Source organism: Trichoplax adhaerens, genomic scaffold, assembly GCF_000150275.1.
Source record: "Trichoplax adhaerens TRIADscaffold_2 genomic scaffold, whole genome shotgun sequence".
Classification (NCBI taxonomy): Eukaryota; Metazoa; Placozoa; class Uniplacotomia; order Trichoplacea; family Trichoplacidae; genus Trichoplax; species Trichoplax adhaerens.
The window spans coordinates 3,101,882-3,128,879 of record NW_002060944.1 but is presented as its reverse complement, the minus strand read 5'-3'; the positions used below and the strand labels follow the sequence as shown (position 1 = coordinate 3,128,879).

At 30.6% G+C, this 26,998-nt stretch overlaps 4 protein-coding genes across 4 annotated transcripts; all 4 read right to left on the bottom strand.

Moving 5' to 3' along the window:
* Window positions 1-4,331: 4,331 nt before the first annotated feature.
* TRIADDRAFT_53235 (uncharacterized protein) lies at window positions 4,332-5,903 on the bottom strand (the record flags this gene model as incomplete). The annotated part of the gene is made up of 3 exons (XM_002109290.1): window positions 4,332-5,182; window positions 5,338-5,407; window positions 5,685-5,903. The coding sequence occupies 3 exons, from the start codon at window positions 5,901-5,903 to the stop codon at window positions 4,332-4,334; spliced, it is 1,140 nt and encodes a 379-aa protein (XP_002109326.1).
* A 173-nt stretch (window positions 5,904-6,076) lies between these two features.
* Window positions 6,077-17,352, bottom strand: TRIADDRAFT_53234 (uncharacterized protein; the record flags this gene model as incomplete). Its single annotated transcript, XM_002109289.1, has 17 exons — window positions 6,077-6,222; window positions 6,622-6,700; window positions 6,795-7,039; window positions 7,315-7,413; window positions 7,940-8,062; window positions 8,156-8,269; window positions 8,351-8,432; window positions 9,080-9,333; window positions 9,489-9,638; window positions 10,185-10,275; window positions 10,560-10,804; window positions 10,948-11,118; window positions 12,644-12,790; window positions 13,157-13,199; window positions 13,719-13,759; window positions 14,285-14,326; window positions 17,277-17,352. 17 exons carry the CDS (start codon window positions 17,350-17,352, stop codon window positions 6,077-6,079), a joined length of 2,148 nt encoding a protein of 715 aa, XP_002109325.1.
* A 3,445-nt stretch (window positions 17,353-20,797) lies between these two features.
* TRIADDRAFT_53233 (uncharacterized protein) lies at window positions 20,798-21,483 on the bottom strand (the record flags this gene model as incomplete). Its single annotated transcript, XM_002109288.1, has 2 exons — window positions 20,798-21,012; window positions 21,153-21,483. The coding sequence occupies 2 exons, from the start codon at window positions 21,481-21,483 to the stop codon at window positions 20,798-20,800; spliced, it is 546 nt and encodes a 181-aa protein (XP_002109324.1).
* Window positions 21,484-22,188: 705 nt separating this feature from the next.
* On the bottom strand, window positions 22,189-26,828 carry TRIADDRAFT_53232 (uncharacterized protein; the record flags this gene model as incomplete). Its single annotated transcript, XM_002109287.1, has 8 exons — window positions 22,189-23,042; window positions 23,170-23,251; window positions 23,821-24,074; window positions 24,217-24,366; window positions 25,004-25,094; window positions 25,915-26,159; window positions 26,282-26,452; window positions 26,753-26,828. The coding sequence occupies 8 exons, from the start codon at window positions 26,826-26,828 to the stop codon at window positions 22,189-22,191; spliced, it is 1,923 nt and encodes a 640-aa protein (XP_002109323.1).
* Between the last annotated feature and the right edge of the window lie 170 nt (window positions 26,829-26,998).

The window sequence follows — 26,998 nt, the reverse complement described above, 5'->3', positions numbered from 1 at the left end:
AAATTTTAATTTAATAAAGTAGTCTATAGTTAAATAAATTATAACGTTGTATTTCTTTTAGGGACTGCTGCGAAAAAAGGTGAATATAAATAAAACTTACAAATTTATACGGTTTGCTTGGCTATAATGTACATGAACTTCTAATTATTTGTTATTTTACAAGTATTCTGACTTTGAAGTCAACTTTATCGGCACTAAATGTAGCTAGAATATCATAATTTGGAAATAAACCAAGAGAAATCTGTGATGAAATTATGGTTGCAATATGATGACGTAGCATCTATTTTATAATTAAAATTACCCTTTGACTTGTCGTCAATCACATAAAGGCTATAACTAATTTAATTATAATCAAATACTTAAATTTAAACTATTTCTATATTCAGAGATAACAAAGTTCATATTTTCCATGATTAATCTACTGTTACTAATGAGTATAGTACCTGTAAACATTATCGCAATCAGTTAACAAAACTAAGCATTCATAATTATTTAAAAATGCAATTGTTGACCACGAAATAGAGGAATTTTCAGTAAGTAGTTGAATTACGAACATGAATTTTAAGATATTCTTTTACAAATTTAATCTAAAAATAACTATCAGTTAGTCATAAGTAATGATTATTGTAATAAAGTACAAAAGCTAATTACAGTTGCGTATGGTATTAACGTCGTCAGCTATTATTGGGTTGTAATCTTAAATTAGTTATTTGTTTGCTAATACTAATAAATCGCGATGCTAATAAAGCGTAAAATGAACAAGAATGCTCCAATATATGGAAATAAAATTAGTGTTTTTTATTTAAAAAAAAAACGATTAGCTCTTTATAAAATTTACTATTGAATATCAAATAATAAAAATAATTACAATCCTAGAGGCTAGTGCATCGCTATCCAATCAAAAAGAAATTGTTGGACACAGGATATGATGAATGAAACTATGAATTTTATCTTACAGACTTGCATTAACAAATTTTTTTTTAATGCCATATATCTTGTTATAGCTAAGCTTGTTTTCACTGAAATGGCCCTAAAAGTTCGAGAAATTCGTTAGCACCAATCTATTATAATCCTCACATGATACGAAAATGTTATGATACGTACAAGAATACAAGATTTTTATTATGATACTTTGATCAATTGATATCGTATAGAAGATCGTATTAATCAGGAATCTTAAAATGTTTATCTAAAATTTAATAGCTGTTTATGAAATAGGAATAAATATGAACTGAAGCCAATAAAATAGATTCAAGGACTCTTTAAAATATTTAATTCCGGTTGGATCAATTCTTAAATGATCATACGAGTATAACGCGTATACCATTTGCCCTCACTTGATCTCATAATAAATGAAATTGTTATTGTGCTTTGGCTGGTCGCAAATAGAACTTGATAGATGAAATAAACTAGTAAAGAAAATTGAATATTCTGTGCACATAGGTAAGTCGATCTTATGTACTAATTTTCCTAGTTTTATGGGCAGTGGCCTTTCTTCAATATAACTGCCAGCTGCAAATATTAAGTATTGGTGTTTAGACAATACCGGTAGCGTTATTTTTGACTAAAAAGTTGATTGATATTTTACAGATCCGATTTAACCTATTTATAGCCAAAACTTAATATCGTATTAAATAAGTAATTATAAACTAGTCTTTTACAAATAAATAAATGAATAAATATATCTATGCTATAGTTTAAACCACCAACTGTAAATATTTTATTCGTCGAAATATAATAACTATTACAGCTGTTCATATGGTACCGGTACGTTACTTTTATATTACTTACTTTTGGTATTAAGCCATGCATAACTTTATAAATCATGAGTATTTCATTCATCATAGTAAAATATCGGATATTTTTAGATTGGTTCATCAACAATCAGATCAGAACCTTACATTTAAAAACTAGCACATAAGATAGGGTAAAGCACCCTATATTTTTAGGCATTACCAGTATACAATTGCCCTGTTCTTCAATTTCCTGTCTGCTGATTAGATTACAAGAACTGTCTAAGGTGAGCTTTTAATAAGTTCTTGGCTTTCATAAATTGCGGTTCGCTTCTTGCTACCACACTTGAAAACATTATACAGTAAATCTTATTCATTGCCCTATTCATACTCATGGATTTATGATCTACCATAATAAAGCATTCACAACTTGTATATCCTAAAGTTCACGATCAAAGTGATGTTATACTGTTCCGCATTTTTTCATTATTAAATATAGTATAAAAGAAAAGTAGAAATAACAAAAGCAATCGAATATTTTTAAAATTATAACTATAGTTAGCTAAATATAGCAAAGCCTAATAATTATATAATCAAAATATTAGAATAGGAAATGCCAATATGCGGTTATGTTATTTAACCAGAATGGTCCTCTTGTGAAGGTGACTGATTATTCCAAAACAAATATTATGTTGTTTTGCATTCTTAATTGTAGGCGAATAAAATTTATCTCCTAAAGCATATTTTTAGCACATACCGGATATTTTTTATAGAATGTTTTAATGATGCGAAAATATTACAGTATTCATTAAAATTAATATGTGGGCTTATTCATAAGAGGATAATTGTGATACACAATCAATAAAATCTTGAGTTAGGATAAAAACAGTATATCTGTTTGCGAGATGCTGCATAATTTACATCCGGCGTAAACTTGAATTAGTACAAGTTGGATAAACGATGATTAATTTATTAAGTGCTGTATCATTAGAGGATTATATTTAAATCAAACATGATCTCATTTAATATTTGCATGTGGCAAGATATTACATTGATTGTTAAGATATTCTAGCGATAGAATGGGTTCACATGATAGCGATAGAAATAACAAAATATAATAAGCTTCTTCGTCCATTCCAGATTTTCGTAGATTCATTAATACAATAGCTTTAGGATTAATAATGTAGATGATTCTCAATAATTTCAGTAGAAGCCTTAAAACTCTAGAACTGTGCATTTTCAAATACTGATCGAATTAATATTATCGATCATCTGTATGCACGCCAATAGTATAGTACGTCTAGACTATATAATTTTTCTTAGCATTAGCTGCGCCATAATAATTTATTATTTTAGCATTCATATGAGTCTGGATTTATGCCTCATGATTAAAATACATAGAAGCAAAATGGCGGAAAGCTATTTTACTACATGCACTCATTGTTACTTTACCACATGAAGATTCGTAACTACAGAATCAAGAGTTCATAAAAAATTGGTATAATAATGATATCTATACTTCATCTTTATTAAATGTTCGTGAATAATACTAGAAATGCATCAACATAAGCTCAAATTGGAAATTTCTAACTACAAATTATACAATCAAGACAGATTCGTAGAGCAGCATTAAAGGTATAATATACTTCCTTTCATGTGTCTACTAATGATATTAATTTCATAACTTGCAAGAAATTTAAAATTTACCGTATTTTAGTAGCATATCCAAGTTTGTTCACTAAGTAGTCATATATATGAACGTATATTCAAATGGGTTGTGTTAATATTTTTATGGTATTAAGATGATCAATTATGTAAGTTTATGCCATAAGTATATTCCATGTAAGCTAAAGGCTTTAATTTTTCGCTCAATGTGAAATTGAGGGGAAAATTATTTTATTGCGTTTCTTTAGCTCCTACATGATACTATTCATAAAATATTTTCGGTTCTAATTTTAGCCTAGAATTAAAATCAGACGCTACTAGCCATCACCTTTGTATTTATGGATTAGGAATCAATTTTTTAATTTTACCTCTCTCCAGCTATAGGATGCAAGCATTGATACTACTTTATAAAATATTGAGATACCGATCTTTATAAGTAATGATATCGCTTTCGGGAAAAGTATCATTATCATGAATAGGCGTTTATCTTGTTTGAGTGGCAATTTATGGTGTTGTACAATCGAATCATTAACTAACGGCCGCCAAAAACTGATATATTTTTATCGCATATTAAGATATCACATACCTGTGAATTGAAGTCAAGATATAAAATTATTGAAAATTACAACAAAAATTTTTGTTGCAAAATGTTAACTTAGGCCAGCTTTATCGGATAATTAATATTTCAGTTGGCCATTGTTTCCTATTTATGTTTTTTTCTAATGTAGCATTTAAGCGGTTCGATATGTTACAGTAGCCATATCGTCTAATTTACTGAAGTTTAGAATAAATGAACTTATAATAGCTAAACTGAAAGTAAAATGTCTAAAAATAGTAGAAAACATACAGCGATAAAACAATATATATAGAATAAAATTAAAAAATCTAACAGCTAGATACTAACATTTACTTTGGAAACATTGACACAGTTTATTAGTTATTTTCTAATATTTTTGATAACCATTTGTAAATGGGTATTGTTGTTACGCTTGTATAAATACCAGGGTAATATTTTTGTCCGCAACCCTGTCCACCACTAATGACACCAGCTAAATACCATCGATTTGAATACGCAGATGGGACTGCATCTGGACGATGCTTACATGATAGTGGACCACCACTATCACCATAGCAAGCATCTGTGTAGCCTTGCATATAACCAGCACATAACATGTTAGAAGTTATTTGACCATTATAAGAATGGGTACTATTACAAAGTTTCTGATTCAAGATAGGGACATCGGCATAACGTAAGATATGACTCGGCTGGCCAGCTGTTCTACCCCAACCAGAGATTTTGCATGAGTTAAATTCATTAAATGTATCATTAGCTGCTGGAAAACATATTGGCCGCACGAAATTATTAATAGCTACTGGTGCATTAAGCTTAATTAAAGCAATATCAGCATCCATATCTTTAATATGCAAATAGGAATATTTATCTTGAAATATGGGATGTAGAAAGATAGACTTAGCGATCCTTGTTTGCTTAGTATAGTTCTCTTCTGCTAAAAGATTATGCCGTCCAAATTCAATATCAACTAGAAATGGTTTATTCGATACACAATGACTTGCTGTAATGAGCCAGTTTTCATTAATTAATGAGCCACCACAAGTACTTCTACGCCGAAGATTCCCTATCGTAGTATGCACAGTCAATAACGCTTGCCATGGAACGCTATGAGGAGAAGCAACACTACCGCCAACAATCCGAGGTATAGAGTTAGCTATACCACATCTTGGATGATTGGGTATCGCTCGAATCGATTGAATTTCTTCTGCACCTAATGTATTGTTAGATATAATTAATTATAATGGACAAATAGGAAATCAATGGATAATAGAAAATCAGATTTGCACTAAAACACCTTTATCGAGTTTGAATGAATTGTACTAAATGATATGTTACTCAAAGGATACGATAAAGGAAAGTACTTACGTTGATCTTTTCTCCAGATAATATCATCGATAGCTAAATTGGCATAACCTGCTGTGGCAGAAATATGAATCTATAGAAAGATGTAAATATGGGCTTAAATTAACCCCCATCATAGTTTATGAAATGGCTATGCTCATCAATACTGGCACAAATCCGATGGCAATATGATAGCATTTAAATAACATAATCAACGCTAATTATAACAATAATAAAAAATTGAAGATGTCCAATATTCTAGTAGCTATATATCCATCACAATATAATTTTCGAATTATTTTATATAAATATTGACATTTACCGAAATACGATATATATGTATGTGCAATGCAGTGATGAAATAGGCTTACTTGATATTCTTGTCCTTTAGGAACGTTAATAGGTATCTTTTCACTCAACCAACTAACGCTTTGACTGCCACTTTTAGTCCAAATGACACCGTTATATGTTGTAGAGATTGATAATGTTCCAACAACATAGGTATACATATGATAGGAAAAAGTAAGTTCAAATCGGTTACCACTGCTTTTCATGTCTGGGCTAACTAATACCGCACGATTAGTTTCCATGTTGGTAATACCATCGATGAAAGCGTAATAGTCTATTAATGAAATAAGGAACTTATGTTAATAATTATGTTTGAATATAGAATTTTATTGATCACTTGTGCTTGATAGTTCTACATTTAAAGATAAACTAGAATGTATAAATACTTATCGAATTTTAATTTTTGATGATGTACTTAAGCACCTGGACGCAATTTAGTACTCGTTTTAGCTCCAATAGATGTAGTTGTTACAGGACCAGACCTTCTTCCCCAATCAAAATCATCGAAGAACGCATTATTCCAAGCACAGAAGTCATCTTGAAAGTTGCAATCTAAGTTGGCTGTGATATCGATAATTTATAAAATTGAAGAAGTTTGTATATTGTTAGACGAATTTGTGATGAGACAAATATCAAATTCTGTAAATCATACAACTATAAAACTATAAATAGTTTCTATGATAGGATAATAAAAATCATTTAACGTTCATTTCATTTTAATAGAAATCGTTAATTAGAACATTTTGTCTATCTACTACTTTTAATTTACCTTCATAATCCCAGATAGCCGCTGTATCATGATATTTATCCGATGAAATATGGTAAAATGGAAAATAATAAAATCTTTACGTTATGCCTTAAAGTTTTGATATAGTTTAAATTTACTCTGGTACTTATTATAACTGTTATGATCCTTGCGGGTTAGTAAAGCTAAAAATTTAAGAAATTTGCCTCACTTACGGCATTTTCCGGGAAGTAGCTGAACATCATCAAGTGCGATCCTTCCGTCTCCTCGACGACGTAATGCTGTGATATAAATCTATGTCGAAAGATTTCATTTTAATTCTAAATGTACTCAAGATTCGGATAATGATTGGTATAATTTACGGACAAAGAATAATTAATATTGATACCTTGAAGAGAACATAACGGTCTACTTTATCGATTGTAATTGCAGCTTTACGCCAAGTATTTATCCTTCCACCATCTTTAGACCAGATTTTGCCGTTAAAGGAGGTGGTTACAGCCAATGATGTCGTATTACCGACGATAAGATAGGAAAATTTGAAGCACAGTTTATCATTGCCTTGCAGTAATGGACTCTTGATAATAGCAAAGCCATTGCTCCCATCTCTATTGAATAAACTTAAGTACCGATCTGCAATGAAGATCATAATAAAATACAAATATTAATCTCGTAAAATAAATTGCAGTACGAATAATGATGTGCTCTTCTTCTGTAAAACGCCTAGTCTTAATTCTTAAACATTAATAAATGATACTGAGCTAGTATCATCATATTTTCTGTATCGATACAATTCATGTAAAAATAAAAATTTATTTGTATTCTGCACTGAAATTCTATGCCAGGCATATTTGATATCTGCCTGTGACTTATCAGACAGTATCTAATTTTGATCTGACTTAACTTACCACGATTTTCCAACTCAGCGAATTCCCAGTCTAATGTATCTAAATCACTTTGCTCCCAAGAACAAAAATCTTTTTTAAAATCGCATGTCCAGTTCGAAACTATAAATATAAACGAAAAATTTTCTATTAAGCTATGCGCAAGCATTAAAATCGAGATTGTTAACGATGTATTCCACGCAGTGATGACTTAATAGTTTAGAAATCGTCATGCTTATATTGGAAAAATAAAGTAACGCTTTCTATTCTATTTCTGTCAATTACTGTAAGTGGATAATTCATGATTGCCTGTCTGATTTGACGACTAGATTGTTTTATGGCTGTTATATAGATAAAATTAAAACCTTAAAGGTTAGTATCATATTGTTAGTAAATGTACTATACCATAAATTATTAGCAATATAGCCTATCACAATTACTGAGTAAATCATATATTATTATTAGCTAAATTTAAATTGCTAACGTGGTTCTTATAAATTTTAGTAACTGAAAAAGATTCGTTTTATACTCCGGTGTCGATTTATTAAATATTGTCACTCTCTAAAAAATTTAGCCAGGTAAGACTATACATTGTCGGAAAGCAAATTCTGAATTAGTAAGATTTTGTAATGATGTGAGTATTAGTTACTTCGTAAGCATTGAGCTCCTGTAAATCCGGGAGGACATTGACATTTATATCGCCTTCCATTAGCCAAGCTTACGCAAGTGCCCGATAGGCAAGGATTACTTTCGCACGCTTTATATCCTTTAACTAAGATCAATTAAAATGGCTAAGAGATTGTGATATCTAAGAGAGCAATATAAAATAAATATTTAATTTTTAGTGTATTTTATTAATACTAACAGATTTCGCAGTGTTTTCCTTCATATCCTATCCAACAGTCACATGTATAGCTAACAGAGCTGATGATATTACATCGACCATTCTTGCAAGGATTCTGGTTACATGGGTGTATGCCTAGAGAATTATTCAGTATGCTAATTTTATCACCATGAAAAAATCATGTATTTTAATAGGGGTAATATCATAAATACCAACCACAACTGCCTTCATTTATTTCGATATCGTCAATTGCAATATCACTTGACCAGTCAAGGCCACAAACTGCTACGATATGAATCTATATGTTGCGTATAAACCATGAGTTTTAATGTCGTAAATGCTTACTAAATCAATAAAATCAGAATTTTTTAGCAAAAGCAAAAATCCTTATTTTGATTGCTTAACTATAAATTTTTCATTATAAACTGTATCATGACAAATGTAAAGCTTAATCCGAATCTTTATACTATGCATTAATAGAAATTATTATGTACCAAAACGTAAAATTGATCGACCTGATAAAAATCTAAAACTTTAGTGATTTGTAAAATTTCTCCCTCTTATGGACATCAGCTTAATAGCATCGTTACTACAGTCATGTCAAATAGAATGGATTTCTCTTAAAATAATAAATACCTACATAAGTTGATATTATTACCCAATATATAAAGTAGTACACACATAATTAAGAGTCAACATTAAAAGTCAGTAAATATGTGTAACAATTAGAAAATGCTATATATGATAGTATTGACATTTAATTAATGTTAGAGAAGGAGTACAGCTATTTTACTAATGTGTAGAATAATAGCGTACTAGATTATTAGGATTTCGATAACGATTGGAATTGGAATTGCACTATATTAATGCAATTAACTATTTAGAGAAAGTAGTTCCGGAGAAGATTTTAATATATGGGTATATTTAAAATACACGATGTATTACTTGATATTCTCGTGGAATAGTCGTTATATTGATCTTTGCTTCTTTCCAATCTTGACCTTGACTACCTTCCTTTACCCATAATACTTCGGTTGAATTTTTAGTTACAACCTTAATTAATAATTTGCCGACTCGTTTACCATGCATATGATACCAAAATGAAAAGCATATCGGTCGTTTATTATTCAGAACTCTGCTAACTAATATAACTTTCTCTCCAGCGTGTCTATCAGAGGCTTCCATATATGCATAATAACCTGTATTTTAAATTTTTTCTCAGGTTTAGTTCACTTTATGCATAAAAGGTAAATTCATTAAAGTTCTCTATATTGCACATAGATATAATATCTTTGAAATAGTCGGGAAATATAATATTTTCGAATTACAGTATACTATGTGCTCACATGCTTACCGTTTGGCGTCTGCAAGGTATGATCATAATCAGGTCCAGTATTAATACTATAGGTTGAGCCAGATCTTCGAGTCCAATCAAAATTGTCAAAGCCAACATTAGTCCAGCCGCAGTAACCCGATTCAAAATTGCACTTTAAATTATCAAATTCTGTAATATTTTAAAGGCACTTATATTAATATAATACAGTCGATAAACTTCATTTTTTCGAATTATTTCACTTACAAAGGGTTAGCATCAAATAATGTCGCAAATAATCATAGGATACAAATAATTTCATGTAATTACGTCAGTAACTAGACCAATATTTACTAGACCTAAAATAGCCTTGCAATAGACTGTTGCCAGTGTTTAGCAAGCAACAAGAAATTAAGTAATTTGAATATTACAAATGTTACATACGGTACTCTATATGCAAGTTCATTTACAGTATCCTTTAATTTTAAATTTTCACTATGATAAAATCTAACTTTAGATTCCATGTTATTGGTAGTTACAAATTATCAAGCGATCAGAATTATTTATAGTTTGGAACGCTCTCCGAGTAAGTCATTAGATGGTAAAGGAAAACAGACTGAGCTATACAATCTAAGGAAATTCAACTTCTTATCTCATCTACAGTAATACTAAAAGTGTATCATATATATCACATAGTATTAAGATATCTTATTATTTGTTAATAATGACTTAAATTACCTGTATTTTTACACAATCCTTTTTCCCATGTAATATCATCGATAGCTATATCTGCTTCGTAGCTATTTCCGGCGTACCCAGTAATCGATATCTAGAGAACATAATAACGTTAACTTGATGCATGCATGACGTAAGTTCACAGAAAACTTTTCAGTCCTTAACTCAATGATAAGTTAGTTAGTATTCTCATTAAGAAGATACTATATTGTGCGATGATTTATATTCTAAAATTTATGTAGTAAACCAGCATACTACTGTAAAGATACATTTCAAACTATACTTATCAATTAGAAATTTGACTATAAAAGGACAAAAGTATTATACATGTGAGAGAATTTTATTAATTCAACATCATCAATAATCCACTTAACTCACTTTATATTGTTGCACTCTTAAGAATATATCGACTTCAGCTAATAGCCAAATATTGCCATGATTATGCTCTTTTGACCATAATATTTCTAATGTAGATGATACAACTTGAAGTCGACTAACGTCTGCTCCATTCATATTGTACCAAAATCGTAGGCAATGACTATGATTACTGCGAATTACAGGACTCTCCAAGGTAGCCCTATTGTATAATGGATTGGATGTTTCAAGGTATGCGTAATAGCCACCTTCAAAATTGTTTCGAGGGAAAAATGTTATCAGTATAACTTTAATAGTAATCATTAGCAGAAATGTATGATACAGTAAAGCTTGCTATCAGTTTGATTAGGAAACCTATTTTAGAAATATTAAAATATACTGTTTCTCTCACGATTTGGATTTTGATAGGTATGATCGTAACTTGGACCAGTTTTGGAGGTGATAGTTTCTCCCTTGTTTCTGATCCAAGCAAATTTAGAATCTGTACGACGGCCACTTTCCCATTGGCAAAAATTTCTCTCAAAATTACAACTTAAATCGACCTCTGTAAATGCTTCTGCACCTAAATATGCCAGCACAATATATGTTATGAAAAATTACAATCATGAGCTATTCCAGTTAGGAAAAAAGACAAGCAAATCTATTTAATTATTTGGTCTTTTTGATCTTTATTTCTGGAAAAAAATCAATATATGAATGTAATAAATGTTTTGTTGATGTTAATGTTAGGATGTATCAGCAATTGGCTTTAAACTGCACGATACCGTTTGTTTGGCCTATTACGGCAATCTTATTTTAGCTAATAACTAATTGCTATTGTTCTATTTAATTTCGTACGCTGATTTTTATCTAACCATAAAGTATATAATAAATTTGCTCTTATAAATTTATGGTCAAGTCGATAAAATAGCGCACCAGATAGCTTAGAGTAGGTGTAATAAATTAAGTTTCGGCGAGGTTAAATACGTATAGTTCGAGCACATTCTCAAAAACTGTCTGCATATGTGATCTACACTATTAAATACGAAAGTGCGCATCTGGACCTGTCTTAATTTGCAATAATGCCTTTCTTATTACTATAGTCATGGATATGATTTAAATATGGAAGCTTAAAAGTTCTTATTACGTTACCCATTAACAATTAATTAGTATATGCTCGAATAACTCGTATATTCAGGTTTAAACACGTTCTTGATAATCATATATTAGTGATTTCAGATGCGCAATGTAAATTTTTATTTCCATCTGTATCAAATGTTTATGAGGATGGAAAAGGATAGATGATGTAAATTTAAAGTCAATATACGCATCATTGTGTTATTATATTATAAGGGATTACGGTATCTACTCAAAATTATAAGTAGAAGAGTGGGTAAGAAGCGAATTATGAATATTACTTTGTCCTGAAGTAAACCTTCACTGTGATGGAAAATAGGTTGCTGATTTATATAAAAATGTGGTTATTTTATGTTAATAATTATAATTTAATACGTGTTTGGAACACTGTCACTATTTTATTATTGACAGTAAATCTAAAACCGAGCTATCGGTTGTACCGGTATTTAGTAAATTTGACTAAAATTGAGTTACGAATTTATTTCCATTCCTTAAAGTGATTATAGTAGATAAAAGGTAGATTATAAATTTGCATTGCCAATCAGTGTACGAGCATAATCTATTTTTTTATAAACCTCTATTTCATTAATGGATCTCAATCTGAAATCAGGTCACTGACTTGTTTCTATCATTAATAATGTAATATGGAGAGTAGGTTGAATGAACCATAAATATTATATCTATTTACATTATCTACTTCTAGCTCATGTTTGGGTGAAAAAAGATTATTGATTTAGATTTTAAGTCAATGCATAATCATATTATTCTTGCGCAACTTGATTCCAAAAGCATTGGTTCTAGTTTAATGCAATAATTAGCAAGTTTGAAATAACAACTACGCATGGATTGGAATCCGTTGAGAAAAATTATTCATAAAGCATTGATTCAGTTGACTTTTGATCTTTTATATCAATATTGCTATCATATGTGAATATCGTGAAATATTACTGCTCAAATTAGAGTTAACTTACCGCTGATTGAAGCCCAAGCAAATATAAATATTAATATTGTCAACTCCATGAAGAAAGAAGGAGAATGACGAAGCATCTTAGTAATATTTTTCTCTCTTAATTGGCAAGTATCAATTAATTTGGTTAAAATTGCCGCCTTGCTTATTTCTTAATAATAGATTTGAAAATCAATCGAGTTCTGCATAAACAATTCGGAGAAAGAGAAAAATAAATTTATAGTCAGTGTGAAAAATAGTGTTTAACTTCTTTGAGATCCTACATAATCATCAAGACAAATTAAAATTGACTCATAAAAAGCTATTTGTAGTAGATATACTCTTAGTATTGTCATAATGACTACATCGTGAACATAAAAATTAATGAATATGTAAAGAAGCATGCTATTGAAATAGAGTAGAGTAGTTTTTTCCTCTAAAAATTAATTAAATTCTTGAGTAGAATTTACAGTGATAAAAAATTAAGCTCTGAAAAAAGACTGATTAGCCTATATAGAAAAAATTTAATAAAGCTTACCTTCTGACTCTTGCGTAGGTTGATGAATTATATTTAGGCTTTCCTGTCATTAAGAAATTCGTTAGTTAATTTACTGGTAGATAAGGCATTAGGTAATTAAATCTATATCATATGGAGATTTAGGAGAACCGTTTATTGTATCAGTTGATATCAATCGATGAAGAAAAAACTTGTGATAATGAAATAGTGTTGACTTTTATATTAACATATTTTCAATGACTTGCAGAGGCTCTCGTATATTGATATAAACTCATTTATTAATATATGATATAGAAAACATCTTCCGTCAGCATGATGTAAAGCATACTGAGATTGGCATGTTAAATTTCTGCCAATCATGAGCTTGCTACCTGGGTGTTCTAAGCCTATCTCTCTATAGTATTTGTCATGAAAGGGGCAGTTAGTAATTTGTTATTCCATCTTCGATAAAATGACCTCATTTCAAGAGGCAAAATATTTATGTAAATATGATGATGACGACTGCAAATCTCTTACAAATAGCCATTTAGTACGCAAATACCAAGACTTATTACCAGCTTTATAATAATATACAAATTCTAACCAATACTAGGCACCCCGTTGAGAAATGATGTTTTTTTCCACCTGGGTGAATTAAAAAATAATTTATGACTCCATATCTACGGTGGAATTCATAAAAATCTAAAATGCCACAAATTTTGATTCTACGTTCGTGATATTAGCCTCCTTTTTAGCATGAAACGGAATACTATAAATATAATAAATAATTTCTGTTGTTCATTTTTTGCGAAATTAATAGATCTATATAAAGGTAAATTTTCCGGTGTATGCTTAAAATGATATGAATTAAATTATAAGGAAGTTCACTGTTAAAACTATTACTGACTCAGTTCTCACTATTGAAAAAATCATGATATTAAAATTTAATCTTTATTTATTCTAGTAAATCTATTACTTATAGAAATTATTTACGATAAATGTTATTCCCATGATGTAACATTACCAGTTGTCACTATAAGAAAATCGTGCTGGCTCACCATTTACTGGTATTTTCAATATCGTCAATAAACTGCAAGTAACCAACAAAAACACTTATTGAAAGAATAATTTTTTACTGAATACAGTGCAGTTCAGCCAGAAATATCTTACTTAGTAAACAAGCATCTGAAGTATCACGAGCGCGGGGGTTCACTAGTTATTTTAATGTAAAAAATTAGAGTAAGAAGAAGGTGAAATATAAAATATTATGTTAGTGTTAAATGTCAGACTTAGGCATATTACTTGCTTAACAGTCATTATCATCATTTGTACCCTATGTAACCTTAATAAAATGACATATTTTCACGGTCGTGATGGCATTACTTTGAAGAGTTTAATAGTTGACCGTTTTCTAGCATTTTACGGTAAGATGTCGAATGAATGTCATCATAAATAGCACTGCTTAATTAACAAGAACTGTATGATTGAGATCGAGAAATAGCAATAGTAAATGAAGAGTTCGAAGTACTAACTAAAGAAGATTTCTTAGCCACAATTACATTCATAAGCAACATTGCATATGGGAATAGATAGAAATTCTTTATTGGGAAGAAAGTATTGTGCAAGATAGATAGGTTGTTGTGCTAGACCAGCGAATCAGTTATAATGAGGTCAAATAGTAATAAGTGAATGCTACTTAATGACCGCAGCAATTGAGATATAAAGATAAACCAGCGTTATCGATAGAGTAAGAACAGATGATATTTAGGAGGTATAACGATAAGTCTAAATACATCATACTTAACATATACTATATTAAAATAGTCTACAGCAGCAATGTATGATAGAAAGTGATGGCAGAAGAACCGATGATATTATTTGATGATTAATCTTATACGGTACCAAACCAACCATCAAATTGAGGGATTAGATAGCACAATAAGGTATTTGCATTCCACTCAGGCGTTGGGATAAGTTTTCTTATCCAGTTAGATTAGGGAGTAAAAAATTGTATAGATGAATACAACTTTATTGAACAAGTGAAGCATCAAGTATTATTCCACTTATCGTATCCAACCCAATGCTGTAAAAGAATACACATCTTATATTTGTTATCCCTAGTTATATATTAATCTACACTTTAATTTGAATATTACTATATTAGGCTAACATGTTACCTCTTGATATGACGTTAGCACTACGTATTAATTATTTATAAATATACGCTTATGTATGGATATATATGTATGTCCAAATTAATTACCGTACGTATATGTAAATTTATTAACGTTATTTATTACACAAACCAATCTGCGATGATTGAAAAATAAGTTCAATATTTCTTTATCCATTGCTAGAATCAATACTGTATCAAATCTCAAATTCAGTCTGATTGTAGTAGAGGTTCACATACTGACCTATCAGGTATGACAGTAATTATGAAATCTTTGTTAAATTTAAATCGAATACGTTTTATCATTATAGCTCCTGTCGGATGATGTCTGACTAGCCTTTCTGATGAAATGATTCTATATTTTAACATAGTAACTCTATCAATGATCTTCATTTGGCTATTATCATCACTATGGAAATGATACTACGAATTATTTTATTGAGATTGATCATATACCATTTCAGATTCATCTTTACTTTCCTAGGTTAATCTTGATATATAGCTTAAGATAATTGGTTTAGAAACACATCAGTTTCAGAAAATGAAGTAAATTAGGGGTAAATAGTTAATTAGGGTACGTGTTTATAGCTTAGCAAAAAATATTCTATCAGATCAAGATTTTGCCAGTCACCCAACGACAGTAATAATTTTCCATCGAATAAACGCAAATCTCTTGATATATCGCATTATAATTATTATACACATTAATACATGTCTATCAAAACTGAAAATAGAAAATTGTTATATGCATTTAAGCTAACTTGCAATGAAGAAAGATAAAATGAACAATATGTAATGTAATCAATAGCAATATCTGCTTCATATCATTCCCCAGCGTACCCTGTGATCGATATCTACAGAACATAATAACGTCAATATAAAACATAACGTGAAGCTGTAGAAAAAGCTCTACGTTATTCAATTCAACAATAACTATTATTCTTATTAACATGAAAAAACATCATGCAATCACTTATATTCTACAACCCTTATATAATGAAAATAATATAGTGGTTTAAAGGATATGTTTCAAACTATATTCATCAATTAAAAAATCTGATTATAAAAAGACAGGATTGTTCTATACATGCCGCAATTTTGTTAATTTCAAATTACCGATAATGAACTTAACTTACTTTATATTCTTGTAATCTTAAGGATATGTCTGCTTCAGCTAATAGCTAAATATTGCTACGATTACCCTCTCTCGACCATAATATTTCTGACGTAGATCATACAACTTGTAGTCGACTAGCGTTTATTCCATCCATATAATATCAAAATCATAGACAATGACTATCATTACTACGAATTATAGGACTTTCCAAAATGGCGTTGTTGTATAGTGAATTCGATGTTACTAGATACGCATAATCGCCATCTTTAAAATTATTTCCAAAAGAAAACATTTTCAATATAATTTTAACAGTAAACATTAACAGAAATATTTGAAGTAGTAAAAATTGCTATCAGTTTGATAAGGAAGGCAACTTTAGAAATATTAAAATACATAATTTCTCTTACAGTACGGATTTTGATAAGTATGATTGTAACTTGGACTAGTTTTAGGGGCAGTAATTTTGACTCTGTTTCTTATTCATGCGAGTTTCGTATTTGGATGGCGGCCATTTTCCTACTCCAAAAATTTACTCTCAAAACTGCAACTTAAATCAATATCTGTAGATACAACTCTGCCTACATATATCGGTACGATAGTACAACGTAAAAATATTGCAATTATGGGTTATGCGAATAAAGAATAAAGACAGGTTAACTTTTTGTAACATATTATCTTTCTGACTTGTTTTATAACAAATTAAAGTAGATTATAGTGTGTACATTTTGCTGTAGTAATGCGAAAATATTTCTAATAGTTTACGTTAAGTAATGATTCATCTGATCTTTAATCTTTAAAGTCAGTATTACCATCATACGTTATTATGGTTGACGTATTATTATTTAAATTTTAATTAATTAGAGTTCACTTACCGTTGGTTGAAGTCCAACCAAATACACATATTAAAATTACCAATTTCGTGTAAGAATGAAGAGAACGACGAAGCATTTTGGTGAAAAATTTCTCTCTCTGTAGTCAATTATCAACAAAAATAATGAAACTATTTTACTTTTATTATGATAATACATTTGAGACAAATCGAGCACCGCTATATGCTATGAATATTGGAGAAAATAACAAACTAAATGTATAGTTAGAGTGGCGGAAGGTAGTGCATATCTTATTTTAGATTATGCATACACATGAAGATTAATTAAGAAATGGGCTATTTATTCATGAATACGCATATGCCAGTTAAACAGCAATAAAAATACGAGTATATAAGCAACATATTCTAAAAATACGATAGATTATCTTAATTCATAAAATTCAATAGACGTTTTGCGTAAAATTTAACTGGTAAGAAGTAGGGCTCTATAAAAACAGACAAGCCTAAATAATTCCAATTTTGATAAAACTTACCGTTTAAATTTGACGTGAATTGATAAATTTTTAAGCCTTTCTATAGTTTATGAAATTTTAATACCGACATACAAATGTATCATTTGGTAATTAAGCCTAAATTATACAGCGATGTACGTGAACTACGTTATATCAGTTGAAATAGATCGGTAAGACGAAACTTGTAATGGTAAAAACTATTGGTTTCTAGATAGAGTTCGAATAGCTTACGAAGCTTTATGTTAGTCTATAAAGGTAAATTCAATAATTTCCAAACGAAAAACTAGTACGTGCGATTTAAACAAGTATGTTCATTTGCAAGTTTGGAAAAAAAATATCTACCATCAGGCACAGCAAGGCAGACTGAGATCGACGAATCAAATTCTTTTCCAATCATCAACTTGCTACCTAGGTGTTCTAAACATACAAACCTATCATGCTAGCCTTGAAAGAGGAGTACATGATTTATTATTCTATATTCCACAAAATGGCCCCATTACAAGATTTAAAATATTCATGCCAATAAGAACATAACAAATGCAAGATCTCGTACAATTCTCATACAAATAGCGCATTATAACCACCGATAGTAAAAGTCCAACTTTACGAAAATATGCAACTTCTCAGTGTGATCCAACCGCGTTAGAATGCGGATAATTTTTCTTTCCACCTACGTAAATTCATGAATAATTTATTATTTCATATCGACAGTAGAGTCAATAGAGATCTGAAAGGTAAAGTTTGCAATGATCACAGATGTTAGCCTAGATATGAATACAGTTTTGATAGCAAAGATATGAGTCTAAAGGAGTAAATTTATTCAATACTTTCAAAACAAATCATAAGTTAATGTGGTCTAAATGAGTGTACTCCTTTATTAATTTTGGAAAAAATACATGTACCATCACAACGTAGTAAAGCAGGCTGAATTGAAAGAGGAGTTCATGATTGATTATTCTATCTAAGATGAAATGATCTAATCACAAGAGAGAAAATATTCACGCCAATGAGATGATGGCAACTGTAAAATCTGCTACAAATAGCGCAATATAATTACCCACGGTAAAACTCAATACTAACTTGATGAAATTATGCAATTTCTCAGCATAATCTGACACCATATTAAAGGATGATGATTATTCATTCAACTGACATAAATTGAAGAACATTAATATTTTATTTCTATCGCTGTAGACTCGATAGAGATCTAAATCACTGCGAACTTATATACTTATATAGAGCAAACTACCCTGAAATTGCGGTACGTCACTTTTTCTTCTGAATATTAATAGACAATTCTTGTAAGATTTATTTTAATGATATAAAGTAGGCGTCTGTAAAAAGCGATTAGATTAGATAGGGTAATTTTTTTTATTGGCTTTTAGGCGAATAGAGGAATTTTTAAACCAGTCTATAGTTTGTGAAATGTTTAGTATTTACAAGGTATAATTCGATTATTAAGCCTATATTAATATTTAATATAGTGACCTGAGTGGACTGTGTTTTATCAGTGGAAATCGGTCGATGAGAAAAACTTGCAATGGTAAAAATAATGTTGACTTTTTTATTAGTTCAATTTTAATAACTTACGAAGGTTTTATTTTAATCTACATGAGTCAAATCATTCATTAGTTTAAGTAAAGAAAACATGTACCATCAACATAATGTAAACGTACTGTATCAAGATTAGCATATTCAACTTCCCTCAATCATCAACTAGCAAAGCATTAGCTGTAAATTATACTGTTTCCATTTTACAACAAGTATTGCAAAGCTAGTTTTAATAGTTATTTTGGCCTGATAATACGTATTCTCTATTATATGTGTCATTCTCTATGTATAATACAGTAAAGGGAGTGCATTAAAAACTTTCTTATTTGAAGGAAGCTAATGAGCCATGGGCACTGTATACTATACAGTATTTCACAATTTTGGATTTGAATTTCTATTGGACTAAAGCGGCAATCTCGATAAAAATAAAGCAGCCATTCGATTGACAGTTTTAGGACTTCATAACTGTGGATTTAGGACTGATTCAGTCATTGAAACAGAAAAACAAGGGTAAAAGGCGATTAACGTCTTTAAAAGCTACATTGGGCATTCTGAAGGACTATCTTACACCTGAAAAAAGGTCTTTTAACAACAATAATTAGAATGCCTTTTAATCAACGTTCCGTTGAGAGCTCTCAACTACCACTGACATCATCGAATCAATGTCAAGCGTTAGTAAGTAATTGTACTAAAATACCACGTCTGAGCTTGGGTTTGAAAGCGACTCGTTAGCCTGATTTAAGCATTAGTACTAATCGTAAGTTTTTTGATTATTTTATAGTAAATGCGAAAATAGATGAATAGATATTTGACAATTTAAGCTGCAATAGCCAACATTTACGAAGGTTATCTATGAGAACTTATTTCAATCTCTAGGAAAATTGCACATTTAAGAGTTAAGGAATATAAGCGATGCAAAATTGTCCAAGTGCCTTTTTTGGAATGAAGGCTGAATGCAATCTTACCAACTACAGCAGAAAAATCCGATAAATGAGCTAGATAGTAAAATATGTGGATTGAAATTGAACTCGTTATCTTATTACGTTCAAATTATCCACTCGCGTTTTTGTAAGGATTATTTATAATTATACATTGACTATGCGTTAATGTATAAATGGCACTATAAGATTTTTTGTGCTAATCTAATCATTTACGCAAGCTTATGCCGTAAAGGCATTCTGTTTAAACTGAAAAGATTTAAGATTTTTCGATAGGTGTGAAATTTGATAGAGGAAATTTGTTTTATTGAATTCCTTTAATTCGTGCAGGACAATATTTCTAAAATATTTATGATATTCAAACATAATCAAGAAATAAATCAGACATTATTGACAATTATGTTTGCATCATTGAATTAGAAGTAAATCTTTATATTTATCTCTTTCCAATTATGCGATAAAAATGTACAATGTTAAAACAATATATATATATGAATCTAAAAAATTAGAAAATGTAGCATCTAGATATCGACATTCATTTTCGGGAATACTGTCACAATTGGTTAATTATTTTCTAATATGGTTGATAGCCATCTGCAAATGGGTGCTGCTGTCATGTTTGCATAAATACTAGGATAATATCTTTGTCCGCAACCCCGTCCACCACTAACGACACCAGCTAAATGCCATCGATTTGAATATCTCGATAGGACTGAATCTGAACGACTGTGACATGATAATGGACCACCACTATCATCATAGCAAGCATCGGTATAGCCTTGCATATAACCAGCACATAGCATGTTAGAAGTAATTTGACCATTATAAGAATAAGTACTATTACAAAGTCTCCGATTCAAAATAGGTGCATAGGCATAACGTAAGATATATCTCCGCTGGCCAACTGCTTTACCCAACCAGATATTGTACATAAATTAAGTTCATTAAATGAATAATTAGCTGCTGTTAAACATGTTGGACGAACAAAACTATCAATAGCTACGGGTGCATTTAGTTTAATTAAAGCAATATCACCATCCAAATCTTTAAGACTTGAAATAGAATCTTTATGCTGATATGTAGGGTGTCGAAAGATCGGCTTAGCAGTCCTCTTTTGCTTAGTATAGGCCTCTAATGCTCTAAGATTATGTCGTCCAAATTCAATCGTAACTAGAATTGGGTTATTTGCCACACAGTGACTTGCTGTAATAACCCAATTCCCGTTAATTAGTGAGCCACCGCAGGTCATTGCATCCACTTTATCATTTGATATATAATACGCTTTCAAATATGCTTGCTATGGGACACTATGAGGAGAAGCAGTGTTCTCGCCGACAATCCGAGATATACGAGACTTAATTATACCACAACTTGGATGATAGCATAAGACCGAATGAATGGAATTTCTTTTGCATCTAATATATTATTAGTTATGATTAATTATCATAAATAAAGAAGACCTAAATCGATTATGGAAATCAGATATGCTGTAGAATATCTTTAAATTATGTTACAGCTTAACATAAATTGTAAATACAAACCACAACTACTCTCATTTATATTAATATCATCAATTACAGTATCACTCGTCCGATTCAAAATCGAATCCTTTTCACAAGCTTTTGCTGTGCACGCATTCGTGTAAGTCAAAAGCTTTAAAATTTTTTTCAGGGGATGCGAAATTGATAAAGGAAATTATTTTATTGTTTTCCTTTAGTACTTACAGGATAATATTCCTCAGATTTTTGCAGCAATTAATTATAATCCGAAAATAAAATCAGACATTATTAGTTATCACGCTTGTATTGATAATCAGATCAGAAGTAAATCTTTTTAACTACGTTTTTCAAGCAATAATATAGAAACATACAGCAATACAACGATATAGAAAGTAAATTAGATAATTTAACGTCTACATGTTGATATCTATTTTCGGAAATGCTGTTACAATTTATTAACTATTTTCTAATGTCTTTGATAGCCATCTGTAAATGGGTGCTGCAGTCACGCTTGCATAAACAGTAGGATAATATTTTGGTGCACAACCAACTCCACCACTAACGACACCAGCTAAATACCATCGATCCGAATATCCTGATAGGACTGCACCTGGACGATGACGACATGACAGCGGACTGCCACTATCACCATAGCAAGTACTGGTATAGCCTTGCATATAACCAGCACATAGCATGTTAAAAGTAAGTCGACCATTATAAGAATAAGTGCTATTACAAAAATTTCGGTTCACGATAGGTACATGAGCATACCGTAAGATATGTCTTGGTTGGCCAGCTGTCATACCCCAACCAGATACTTTACATGAGTTAAGCTCATTAAACGTATCATTAGCTGTCGGTAAACATATTGGACGCACAAAATTATTAATATTTACGGATGCGTTTAGTTTAATTAAAGCAATGTCACCATCCAGATCTTTCATACTTGAAATAGAGTTTTTATACTGATACATGGGATGCCGAAAGATCGACTTAGCAATCCTTATTTGCTTAGTATAGCTCTCTTTTGTCAGAAGATTATGCCGTCCTAAATCAATCTTAACTCGAATTGGCTTATTTGGTATACAATGACTTGCTGTAATAACCCAATTCTCATTAATTAGTGAACCACCACAACTCGTTGTATGCACCTTACCCCCTGATACATAGTACACTTTCAATAATGCTTGCCAAGGAACACTATGAGGAGAAGCAGTGTTACCACCGATAATCCGAGGTATACGAGATTTAGTTATACCACACCTAGGATAATTGCGTATCGATCGAATTGATTGAATTTGTTCTGCACCTAATGTATTATTACTTATAATTAATTATAATGGGTAAGCAGGAAATAATTCGATTTTAAAAATCAGACATGCAGTGAAACATCTTTAAACTCATACAGTTTTACACAAATTGTTATAGATACCAACCACAAGTGCCCTCATTTATATCGATATCGTCAATTGCAATATCACTCGACCAGGTATTGCCACGAATGGCCACGATATAGATCTACAATCAGAATGACAGTTATAATTATATATATGTTATTGTTATGTTATGTTATATATATATATATATATTAAAAATTGAGTACCTACAAAAGTTTACTAGATATACCAAAATATTATCATAAATTCTCATTAGAAAAAGTAAAACCCTTCCTCCGATAAAATAACTGTTGTATCTTCATTATAAACTTGTAATGATAGAATTAATAGAACTGACGTATCTATCACTTGGGTAATTCGTAAAATTTTTCCGCCATAGGAATGAAAATTTAATCGCTTATTAGCACCATGGAAATAATCATGTCAAATAGATAGTATTTCCTACGAGCTACTAAACACTCAGATTACCGCCAAATTTTATAAAGCAGCAATGAACGTAATTCAGTATGCAAAAAATTCCAAAAATGTTATATATGATATTTTGTTTAATTTGTATTGGAATAGAGGCGAGGTAAAAAGACGACTATACGCGCAGGATTGAAGCATATTAATGCAATATATACGGAAAGTAGTCCTCATGCATTATGTTGTTCATATATAGATATATTTCAAATATATTTGACACATTACTTGATAGTCTTGTGGAATACTCATTATTTTGATCTTTGCTTCTTTCCACTTTTGACCTTGACTACCTTTCTTTGCCCATAATACTTCTGTTGAGGTTTTGGTTACGATTTTGACTATCAAATTACCGACGCTCCTGCCACACATATGATACCAAAATGAAAAGCACATCGGTCGTTCATTATTCAGAACTCTGCTAACTAGTACAACTTTCTCTCCAATATGTCTATTGGAAGCTTCCATATATGCATAATTTCCTATATTTCGAATTTTTACAACTTTCGCTTATTAAACTTTCAATTCAATAAAGTCCTTCGTATTTTATATCGACATATTATTTTTGAAATAACCGATAATTGTAACATTTTTTCTCATGATACTATTTGGCTGTATGCTTACCATATGACGTTCGCATGGTATGATCATAATTAGGTCCAGTATATTTACTGCTGGTTGAGCCAGATTTTCGAGTCCAATCAAAACTGTCAAAACCAACATTTGTCCAGCCACAGTAACCCGATTCAAAGTCACACTTTAAATTTTTAAATTCTGTAATTTTTTAGAGCGTACACATTAGTAATATTGCCGATGATGCTATTTTGTTTGCTTTAAGCTACGGTAGTCTTAATGCATTGCAAGATATTTCCGAATCATTTCATCGACGAAGAGTTAAGATTAGCATGAAAATTACGTGGCAAATAATGATACCATATAAGCGTAAATGATTTCATAAAATTATGTATTGACTACACCAATCTTTATTGAACTTAAAGCGGTATTGTAATAGATTGCAATATTTGCCAAATTAAAACAAGAAATCTAGTACGAGGTAATTACAGTATGAATTAACTTTCATAACATTACGATGAATCATTCATGCTAGCAGCTGCAGAAGTGTATTTAAGTTTGGTAGATAGCTGAATAAGATCAAAATTCTCTAGTAGTTCAACGTAGAAGCAAAGGCGTCTAAATTCTTATGAGATAGTTAAGGGATACTGAGTTCCTTTAGTAAATTCGAAATATTTTTACGTTATCCTTGTCATGGAGCTGGCTTGTAACAGAGATATATCAAGAAATGAAATTAAACTTCTTATTTCATATCCAACAATACTAAAAGTACTGTAAATCATACACTTCACAATATTGTTAATTTTCCAGTTGACTGGTAACTAATGACTTGGATAACCTGTATTTTTGCACATTCCTTTTTCCCACGTCATGTCGTCGATAGCAATATTTGCCTCATAGCTATCGCCAGTGAACCCAGTAATTGATATCTACAGAATATCATAACGTTAATATGAAACACGGCGTATGTCAACAATAAAAGCTCAATGATCTTCAAACAATAACTAGTATGCTCAATAAGATGATATAACATTGCGCGATGATTATATTCTACAACTGTATGGAATGAAAATAATAGCGCAAAAGGAACTTTGAGTATATTTATCAATCAAAAATCTGATTATTAAAGGACAAGAGTGTTTTGCATATGCCACAATTTCATTACTTGTTGTTACTGAGCTAGTAGCTCCGTGTTTACGATTAATAATTGTTTACAATCGTGTATGACCATGCTGACTAGCACCTAGTAGTAGAAAATAGCTGTCATGTAATTGAAGTAAGTATTATTAGTGTGGAATTGCTATACGCAGTATTAAGGCACTTAGCAATCAATAATTGTTGGTTGCTTAATATTATTATTGCTACTGATTATTAATCGTGTATTATTATGGTCTAACAAATAGGACATAAATATTGTTCGCTGTTGTTGTGTGTGATAATTAGACTTGCTAACTGGAGTAACTAATATTATTGGCGACAAGTATAGTGACTGTAAATAAGAAAGGGTATTTAAGTTCTCCTGAGACTAGTGTAAAGAAGAAGGCCTTAGTGTAGCTAGAAGTTAATAAAGTTATTAACCTAGATCTATCGTTTGACTCAGTCTCTTTACTATTGGAATAAGTTAGTTTTCCTTATAGAGGATTGCCTGAAGTTAGTCGGTGATCGGATAGAGTAGATAGAATAGACTAGGCCCGATCACGAAAGCTGTTTTGTGACACTTGTACATTATCGATAACGAACTTAACTCACTTTATATTCTTGTGCTCTTGAAGATATGTCCACTTCAGCTAATAGCCAAATATTGCTATGATTGCCCTTTTTCGACCATAATATTTCTGATGTAGATGATACGACTTGTAGTCGACTAGCGTCTGCTCCATTCATGTTATACCAAAATCGCAGACAATGACTATCACTACTGCGAATTATTGGACTTTTCAAAGTAGCATTATCGTGTAACTGACTAGATGTCTCTAGATACGCGTAATAGCCATCTTTTAAATTGTCAGTACAGAAAATATTTTCTATTTAATGTTAGCAGTAAAAGTTAAAACAAGTACTTGATGTAAAAAAGTGCATTAGAGATATTAAAGTATGAGTATATCATTTCTCTTACAGTACGGATTTTGATAAGTATGATCGTAACTTGGACCAGTTTTAGGGGCGATGGTTTCACCTTTGTTTCTGATCCATGCAAATTTAGAATCTGAATAGCGGCCATTTTCCCATTGGCAGAAATTTCTCTCAAAATTGCAACTTAAATCGACTTCTGTTGATACCACTCGACCTAGATAGACCAGAACGGTGTTATAGCGTGAACGGAAAATTTTACATTTGTGAGTTATGCAAGTAAAGAATAGAGACTGATAAATTTCTTGTAATATATTATCTTTCTGACTTGCTTTACAAAAAATTATTATAGAATATATAGTGTATTCATTTTGTTGTGGCATGCGAAGATATTTCTAAAAGTTTATGTTGAGCAATAATTTAGCTAATCTTTGATCTTTAATGTCACTCTTACTGTCATATATAATTATCTATGACCCATTATTACTTAAATTTTAATTAATTAAAGTTAACTTACCGTCGATTAATGTCCAACCAAATACAAATATTAAAATTGTTAATTCCGTGTAAAAATGTGGAGAATGGCGAAGCATCTTGGTAAAAAGTTTTCTCTCTCTGTAGTTATGTGATAATTAATGTGATTAAGCTGAAACACTTATATTGTGATAACATATTTAAGATAAATTAAGCTCTGCTATTAGGTCTAAATATTAGGGAAAATAAGAAATAAATGTATCGTAGAGGGCAAAACGTAGGTCAACTA